The sequence below is a fragment of the Pithys albifrons genome, chromosome 5, assembly GCF_047495875.1.
Source record: "Pithys albifrons albifrons isolate INPA30051 chromosome 5, PitAlb_v1, whole genome shotgun sequence".
Classification (NCBI taxonomy): Eukaryota; Metazoa; Chordata; class Aves; order Passeriformes; family Thamnophilidae; genus Pithys; species Pithys albifrons.
Genome location: NC_092462.1, coordinates 63,679,986 through 63,689,992, shown reverse-complemented (window position 1 = coordinate 63,689,992; position 10,007 = coordinate 63,679,986). Strand labels below are relative to the sequence as shown.

The 10,007-nt window shown below is 38.6% G+C and overlaps 1 protein-coding gene across 6 annotated transcripts in view; it reads right to left on the bottom strand.

The window, feature by feature from the left end:
- Positions 1–1,506: 1,506 nt before the first annotated feature.
- Positions 1,507–10,007, bottom strand: part of WFS1 (wolframin ER transmembrane glycoprotein) — a 33,683-nt gene continuing 25,182 nt past the window's right edge. For all 6 annotated transcript variants that reach the window (XM_071556832.1, XM_071556833.1, XM_071556834.1 and 3 more), the window contains exons 7-8: positions 5,835–5,980; positions 1,507–4,184 (exon numbers count right to left, since the gene is read on the bottom strand). In XM_071556832.1, the coding sequence (XP_071412933.1) occupies positions 2,376–4,184; positions 5,835–5,980 (1,955 nt within the window). In that variant the 3' untranslated portion in view covers positions 1,507–2,375. The remainder of the gene's footprint in view (positions 4,185–5,834; positions 5,981–10,007) is intronic.

Genomic DNA, 10,007 nt, shown 5'->3' with positions numbered 1-10,007 from the left:
AAGAAACACTTGAGAACTAGCATTAAAGGGTGCGATTTAAAGATCTTACAGTCAAATTTACCTCCTCTGTCCTTTTTGGCTACACTGCAGAGCTGAAAACATCTTAAAAATAACCTCCAATGTGCCAGAAGCACCTGACAAATTCAAGTGTCCCCATCAACCCATCACTACAGAGCACATGAATTATTTTTTCCCTGGAACTGGCTAAATTAGAGTTTGGTTTTGTGTTTGTGTTGGGTTTTTTTTTTTCACATAAGTGCATAAAGGGGAATTGCATAGCTTTGAATCTGACCAATATTGATATGAATATCCTAGAGCAAGCTCCCCTTTTCCAAAGAACTAGAGATTTTTAGCTAATAATTCAAAGTCTGCACAGTTATATGCCAATATCCTCTCTCAACTTCCTCAGAAAAGGCTGAAATTCAAGTCTCAGAGTTGTTATTATGGCACAGATGGGAACTGAGGTACCAGGATTAACCCTTTTGTGACATCTCAAAAGGCAAGTCTTTCAAAAAAAAAATCCCCCAATGAAGTACTCTCCTTTTTCTTGCAAGACTTCCCACATTTGACTTCAGTCACTTTGTCTTTTTCAGGATATGTAACCAATCTTTCAAAATGCACCACAGTAAGTCAGTGAACTGACATCCATACGAGTAAAAGCTAAAAGGAGAAATGTCATCATTAGTTCTGAATACCAAGACTGTTTCCTTTTTTTTTTTACCTGACAAACATAGGAAGTTTCACAATTGTGTGTACATAAGGGAACAGAAGTTTAAAAAAATATTCTTTTGTGCTTAAATTTCAGACCCAGAAAAAACGTTTTGAGTATTTAAAAAGAACCCATGGGTGTTCTAACAAAAGGAGAAGAAAGGGCTAAGTTTGCCTTATTTCCAGCCAAAATGGGACTAGGTAAAATTTACATTTACTTGCTGCCTTACTCCTTTTCCCCAGATGGAAATAGAGCAGGTTGTCAAGTTTTCAAAACTAGAATGAAGCACCCTTAGGTCATGATTTTGCTTCACAGATTTTTCTGATGGGCTGAAGCACGACTGAGGGGGGTGTGAATGCTGGAACTGGGCAGCAGGTCTGTTGACGCCTTTGGCTTCCCCCCAGCTGCAGCCCTGGGCGATGTTCAAGAGGGTGCTCATTGCTGGAGTTCAGCCAAATGCTTCCCTGTCCCCAGAGGTTTCCCCTTCTCTATCAGGTTTAACTGATGACCCCTTTCCCCAGTCCCAGTGATGACTGATAGGCAAAGGCAGAAAGGAATCTAAAGCAAGATCACTGGACTAGTCAGGTGAATGGTGTGATGTAAACAGGGGGAAGCAGCACATGTAGACTTCACAGCTACAAAATCTCCACCTGGCATACTAGATTTTATGGATGGCTTTGAAAATGTGTAATACAACTTCAAGTACCCCACACCAGAACATTCAAAAAATTCTAAATTGTGGTTTTCAGTGAAAGCTGCTATCAGCACAACACAAACAACTGCTCACAAAGTCAAAGCATAATGAACAAATGTTGTACCTGTTTAATTCAAGTTTGCATTTTATGTTTATTTGCACAATACAAATCATTACACAAACATTCTATTTCAGTTTCCACAGTAGACTTTTAGGTACAATTTCAGTTCTTTGGCATGTCCATTACTGGTACCATCTCAACACCAACCTTACTCTCTGGTGTTTGCCTTTCACACACCAGCATGGATTATACCTTAGTGTAACTACTATAACCAATCAGAACAAATAGCAAATTTTGTACACAACATTTAATGCAAAATAGAAGCTTGAGGTCTTTTTAAAACCTTGCTGGGGTGTGTAATATTGTGCCCTTCGAAAAAACAAGTCACTAACTTCGGGACAAATAGTGAAACACTGATTTCTGTATGCAGATATCACCACCAGGTACTGACTTCCACCTTTTTTCTAGAAAACACCAAATAAATACAAGCAATAAATGCAACATAATCTGTTCTAAATTGTACCTGTGAAAATACAAATGGGCACAATATGAATACTTAAAGAGTAAAGTGCTTTTAACATTGAGCAAGTGAATGCATCTAGTGGTGTACCACAGGCAAATATATATCCATTTTGGACAAAACCGTCTCCATGCAATTAGTCAGCAGCAATCCCCTGCAATCATTTACAACATTAAACTAGTATATATTACTTCAGTCATACAGGGTTTAAAGCCAGGATATGGTGTGTACACTTGCAAAACCCAGGCAATGCTCTACAGTAGTATACATTTAGAGCATTGCTACAGCAAGGTGGATTTTTGTTGGGTTTTTTACCTTTTAAGAAGCCAAACCTTTGGTAGTGTAAATGCACCATACGCTGAAGATACCACTGAACCAATAGGAGAGCTCATTATGCAGCTGACAGGAATGGGAAGAAGAAAAAATCAAAAGCAAATTTAATGGCTTTATGCACTGTGCTCCTCCAGTCATGCTCTATTTTCACGTGCCTCCCTGCAGGTAAGAGTTTAGACATGCAATTCAAGCAAGTGATTGCTTTCAGTTCAAAGACAGGCCATTTACTGCCAAGACGACCCTCCAGAATTGTGCTGAATTCAATTATACTCCCTTGCCTCAAGTTCAACAACACTTTTTTGAACTCATTGCTTGCCTTCAGCACAATATCTTTGGTTATATCATCCTCCTCTATAGGCTTGGTTCCATTTTTGTTACTGAAAGGCATGCCCACAGTTATTTCAAATTTGTACCGATCAAACATTTTCATGTGGCAGTTATGCTTTGTCAGATATTTCAGGCGACACAACTCCTCCTCCTCCAGTGTAACATTTCTGGGATCACAGAGAGGGTAAGTTTCACCATATAAGCATCTCATCCAATCACCAATAAAAAACGGAAGCATATTTATTGCAGATTCTGCACTGTTGTCGATTTCTGTCACGCGCACATATTTGAACCGCCCAGTCCACGTCACTCTATGTCCTTCCAGGTGACTACACAAAATCTGGGTACGTGCCATGTTGGTCTCCTTCCAGGCCCGGGGGCCGCAGAGGAAAGCATACTGATTCCACGTCAAGGTGGAGTTGTAAACCTTCATCCCCTCTGACCGATACACATAGAACCAACAGAACAACACCACAGCTGTAATCCACACCAGAATGAGTTTCACAATGGAGCTTCGAGTGAGCGATTTAACCACTTCAACTACAGAGAAGTTAACCTTTGTCCACCACCGAAAGAGCAAAGGAACAGCACACAAAACCAGGGTCACTACAATTTTCATGAGCTCCAGAGACAAAAACCACTTAATGAAGTGGATAAGACACATCAGTGCAATGCCTACACCCAGCACTGGGAGTGCAAAGAGAAACAGAAAATAACCAATTGATGCACGAACAAGCCCAATCCCAGAGGCCTCCCGCAGAATGACCACAGACAGTTCGCACCACATAAAGCAGACCAGATATGGGACCAGGTAGCAGTAGGTGCCTTTAAAATTCCGTAGCTGTGCCATTCTAAAGAAAAGATAGAACAGGTACAGAAACAGAAGGCATGGGATGCTTACATTTATCACAAAAAAATGGCCTACAGGAACAATAAAGAAGGTTTTACCTAAGAATTTCAAGTAGCCAAAATTCCCAGGTAACACCTGCAATAGGGATAAGCAGCCTGCAGCTATCTCAGTCATTAATGCCCTCCGTGTGTAAGGTTCTGCACATGTGCTTAAACTCATGTAGCTTGTCACTGTGAAGAAAACTGAGACAGTAGCTAACTCTGAGCATGGTATACAGTCTTTGCTTGCTATAGGGAAGGAAAAAATGACAAAGAATACTGATAGTAAAAAATAAATGTATGGCTCTAAGTGATTCCACCCAAAGTTCACCTCAGCTTGCTCAACATCTAGGTTTGGTTCGAAACGAAGCAGTAAGTCAGTCAAAGCACGGAAGTTTTCCCAAGCCTTACTGTCCTGAAAAACTTTCAGTGTGCAAATCACCATAGAAATGAAGGACAAATAGAATATGACTAATGGTATAATGAAGGCAAAAAAATCAATAGTCAGATTACTGATGATGAAGAAGAAGATGAGAGCGTTGATATGGTGTGTTGGCACAATGGTAGACAGCCAATGCATTCCTGCCTTTGAGGCAATATCTATAAGGTACTCTTTAATTTCCATAATGGCATGAAGCGGGTATTTTACAACCTGGAAAGAGAGAAAGAAGCATTTTATTAATGAGCAGTTTTGTAACTTTACATCACAGATATTCTTAGCTGAAGCATTAGCAGCCACTAGTCTAATCTCTGCTGAAATAAAAAGATTTATATTTCAGACCAATGTTGCCAATAAAATAAGGTTACTCTGTCTGAGATTATTAGCACTATTTTGATTAATTCAGTCAGATGAAGCTCAGAGGTGATTTTGATTTCAAGAAAGATGTATTTCATTACCTTTGACATATATAATTAAATGGCTTCCTAGTCAAATATTCTGCTCCACTAACTTCGTACTGAAGATAAACTACATGGCTGCAGTCCTGCCCTATCTTATGCCACTACTTGAGCTGTGAGTACTGTAGCTTTGAAGCATGTAACTCTGCCATGGTCTGCAAGGATTATGCTATACATTCTGTGCATACAGGAAGTAGTGCCTATGATTCATATTCACTTACAGGAAGTCTTTAGAGCTGTGGTTTGTCTTTAAACAATTCTTCCCAAGCATCTAGGGATGCAGCTGTCAGACTCTCATTTGGAAGCAGCAGCAGTATGTTTAACTAATTACTACACATTTAGAAATTCTTCTAACTGCACTTGTAACTTACAAATGTAACTTGTAAGTTACATTAATGGTTGGTGATCTTAAAATTCCACCTGTTTTGTGTGGCATTTTCCAACACAGGCTCCAGACAACAGAGCAACTGCTGGACTGAATCCTCTCCCTATGACCAGCCACACTTTAGACAGGATTTTTCAGACACACATTCAGATATTGCATATGCATATTAGATGATGCAATCAACCCACCTTCCCCCACAGAAGGTCTGGTTTTGTGTTTCCCCAGATCTTACACTTTTGTATTAATCAGTTCAAGGAAAAGGCCAGGAATGCTCCAGGAAGTACCTGTGCACTGTGATGAATTGGGACAATACACACAAAGACTTGGGCGTATGATTTGTGAAGGTATCCCTGTTCTTTGTAAATGCATTTCTTTCAGAAGATGAGCTATTTAAAAGCTTGGAAAGAGATATCTCACTCCCTCCTTTTCCCCACCACTACTATATGATAATGAACACCAAAACTACAACAAAAACTCTCAGGTCAGCAGCCAGAAACATCCTACCTTGCTTAAAATATATACCAGTATTGAAGGCATGCACCTTATTTTTCCCTTCTACTTTCACTACCTAGAGAAGTATCGGTGTAGAAACTAACAGCAAGTTCCATCACTCTTGAGTTCCTTCATAATAGAACCTTTTCACACCTCGAGGCTATGGGTAATTTTTCCCACCTGCTTGCTCCTGTTTAAGAAAGATATGAAGCATATAATAACATCTATAATAAAAATATGGCAGTGATGACAGGTCCATTTAAATCCTCACTGAGATGTAATGAAGGTGGATTGTCCTCTTACAGGGAAAACCATTATCCCTTTCTTTTAAATATATGACTCATATATGAAACTCTAAATATATATATATGAAGTCAAGTCCAAAAAGAAATTGCAGCAATAATTCTTGGACTGATTGATATAGACTAAACATCAGTATAGATAGAGATGTGCAAGTCACTTCTGTCTTTTCTGGGATGTGTAATTTAAGAGTCCATCAACATAATGTGTTCAGGATTGCCATTTTACCTTCAGGCGCAGGGGTAACTCTTCAGGAGTCTTCCCTGCCAATTCATCATCTTCCTCTTCCTGCGTAATCAGGTTAGATGGGATGATTCCCTTTGCATACTTCTTGGTAATTTCAACAAAGTCATCCAGAGCAATAAATTTTTTAGCTAAAATGATAAAATAAAAAATTGGAGTAAATAGTATCACCACAACACTGTATTGATTATGAATTAGAATAATAATTTTCTTTCCTGCCAGACTCTAGTCTTCAAAAAGTGAACTATTGATAACACAGGTTTATCTTGCAACTTGTTCCAAGGTCTGTGCTGAAAACAACAAGCTGCCTGTGCCAGCAATATGACTACCCTACATCTTGTCAGAACAGCAGGTAAGTTTATTATAAAGGTAAATAGGAGAATAGAGTGAATGAAGCTTATCTGCAAATATTCCACAGAAAAAAGACTACTGGAGTAGGTCACACAGCTTGAAGTCATAAATTAGTATATCTGCTTGAGCAAAATCTTTAACAGCCACAGTGAAAAGAAAGAATTGTACAGGAACAGTAATGAATTATCTGTAAGTTACCAACAGAAAAACTGACTTTTGATTTGTTATTTAACAGTCATTATTCTGAGTTTAGAAGTTACAGATAGATAATTATGGTAACTACACAATTATTCGTATGTACAAGATGAAATGTGAATTACTTACAAGGTATTAATCTAACATTCTATGTGGCTCTACAAAAGGCCTCCCCAAAACTACCAACTGCAATCTCAATCAGACAGCTAGCAACAAAATACTTTGCTCAGTTTACATACACAGAATTTAACACTCTGCCCTGGAAGATCCTTATCCACTCCTGTGAGCAGAACAGAGACATGAGGTTACTTGTGCAAACTCTAGGAAAGCTGCATAACTGAACATGATTTATATGCTGGTTCAGACTGTTTGCACAGCCAGTTCCTCACATAAGCATGGATTAGCTAGTTCCTCTGGCAGACAAGGCTGATGCAGTTTGTAAAAGAGGATAATTAACAGCTACTTTCTTCCATACTCTAAGGCAAATGACACTGCTATATACCTGAAAAAATTGAATGACAAAAATCTGTAACACCTCCTACACATGAAGTTCAGCGAGTCAGCTGATACAAAGATGTGAAAACTAGCATTATTAATAGTAGTTTGATATTTTAAAGAGACAGAAAACTGAACTGCTTCATTAAATTTAAAATGAGAGGATTAACAGCTTTGAGCCTATTAATTTTTTAATTTAAAAAATGCTACATTCATAGAAGCTACACAGAAATATTTCAGTTTTTAATATTGAAAACACTGCAGGTATGTGACAATCATTTAACATAGAAATGCAATCAATAATATTCCTCCATTGTTCCTCTGTCAAAAACATCCTATTGAAGAAACTTTCTATCAGCAGTTTTGCCAGAAAACTTTCACAAACATCTATCCATACACATCCTGCAAGATCCTAGCTGCCATATCAGCAAATTCAGCCAAAGAATGTTTACAACCATCTGCCTGCTACCAGCACAGATACATGGTCTGTCAGCACCAAAGCATCCTTCTGTTGTAACAGCTTAGCTAAAGCTATATCCTGTTTTTATGAAATTTGCAAGCTACGTGTGAAAAGGCAAAACTCCAAAGACACCTTAGAAATTAGGTAGGGGGTGTGTGGAGAAAAGAAAGAAAGAGAGAACCACTCTCCTATCTCCCCCACCTTCACCTCACCTCACCTTCTTCTTTCTCTGCCAACCAAGCTGTTTGCCTTCTTGCCACTGAGGACTGAGATCTGCCAGCCTGAAGGAAACTGGGACCTGCCATGCTATGTGCCAAAGGGCCAGCTGTGTTCCACCTGTGAGTTGTGAAACTCCCTGCCCCTGCATCTTCCCTGCGACTGCGTGACTGCCGTGACTGCCCAGCCTGAGCAAGCAGAGACCAGCAGCAGAAACCGAGCACCACATCTGCATTTCAAAAGCTGCATTCCTAATAAATAATCAATCAGTTTTTGGAATTAACGGGTAACATTTGAGTTTTAATTTTGTTGGGAAAATATTTGAAACCTAAGTTCTTTCTGCAATATTTAAGCAGATTGTAACATGGGACAGAACCAAATAAGGTATTTGTCTCAAGATACATATTACAGGAAGAGGAGTGTTGAAAGAGTTCAATAGAAAACCAGCAGCTTACAATCTATTTTTTGCTTTAATCTCAGAACATGGATGCTGCCTTTTCCTTGGACTTTTACCTCTCCCTCCTCCTTGGACAAACCCTTATATCCCACAAAATGCCATCTGGCATGCATCCCAAGAAACCAGAAAGGATTTATTTTTGCTAACTATTCTTACCATTCACAGACTGTAAGGCAATATTGCTTGCACCAAGAAGTCTGTGAGACTTTACCTGTCTTGTTGGGGTTTACAGGCTAATAAGAAATTTGTCATCTAAATTTACTGGGACATACTATACAGAACTAAAATAGTCCTACTGGTGTAGAATCAGCAAGCAGACATGGTTAGAACCTCACAAAAAAACCGTATTGACATGTTTAAAGGACCATGGGACATCCTGAGAAGGAAGGAGTCGTTAATTACTGTGTAGAGATGCACTGACATACACACGTTCAGGCATGCAACAACTGCCCACTGACAATGTTAGCTCTAATTTTCTGTTTATACCTCCATTAAGGATAACCCAGATCAGGTATCTGCAAACATGTATCTGACTTAAAAATGATCTTCCAAGTATTGTCAAAGTATTATAATTGAAGGAAGAAACTCCTGCTGGCAAGATAAATGGAGAAACTTCGTGAATCAGAGAAGTATGAAAAGATAAAAGCTCTCTAGAGAAGAGGTAACAGCCTAACTCTTGCTTTAAGTGTTTGACGAAAAATTTTCATTTTTAAATGTTATTAGTATTTTGTCACCAAAATGTCTCTTGAATTGATATAAAAAGAGTGTGTTGTAGATTCTATTTATTATTCATAGATTTTTCTTCAATTTGGTTATGACAAATTTCCCTGCCTTCCCCCTCCACCATAGAAAAATAAAAATACTCACATCAATTTCTGCCTACGTTTACACGTAGGTTCATTTACTGTCCTGTTATTTTATATACCATTTAAGCCTTAAAAACCCCATATTTACCAGTTCCTTTTCTGATACCTGCTGAATAACTGAAGAAACCAGAACCAAATGACTTGCACACTACCAGCATGGGCCAGTTCAGCTGAGGACTGCAAAGAACACCAATGCAACCCAGCTCTACTGAACTCAAATACATCTGCATTACGACACTATGACCGGACAATGAAACTCAACAGTCTTATCCTTGAAGAGCTATTTCTAGCTTTCCAGAAGCAGACCAGTCACAAGAACACCTGACATACTCTTATAGAAGGTTTGACAGGACCAGAAGTTTGCTCTCCAGAATATTATTTCTCCCATCACCTACTTCCTTATTCATACACAGGCACGTGTCCCTCCTCTTTTACTTCTGTGAAAGTTAATGTAAGACTGAAATATTCCCCTCTTCTTAGGAAAGTTACTTTCAGAAATCACCTGTGCAATGAACACAGTCCTTGAAGGTAAAAGCCAAACTGACCTAAGAAGTGTAAATCTAATCTTTCAAGGAGTTTAAACCAGAAAAGGCCCAGATTTGGTTCACTAATCCATGTATGACGCTTTAGTTACACGTATTCTCAACTACAGATAGTAATAACAACATGCTTTGTGGCATTTAAAAGTGCTATTCAAGAACTGATCTAGATTGCACATGAACTATTTCATATGACATACTGCATTTCAAAAAATTGAGGTTTTCCCTACAGTGATTAATTGAACCTTATGTTAGATACTGTCCTTGAAAAACTACATATGCTGCATTGTTGAGAATGAATTTCTTTAACATAAACACTTGACTTACCTCCTGAAAGCCCAACAATGCATCAGCATTAGGTTAAGGAGAACTTTATTTCAATTCCAAACCCTCACCCCACCATACCTTATAAAACTCACGGATTTGGGTCTACACATCTGACCCTGGGTGGGTTGAGTAGTTTAATTCTTCCCAAAACATGAACTAAGCTACTCACAAATTACAAAAGAAATCTCCTGGTGCATCTTTCCTATATCACTTATTGAACAAACATGAAAAGACAAATATTAATTATAAGGA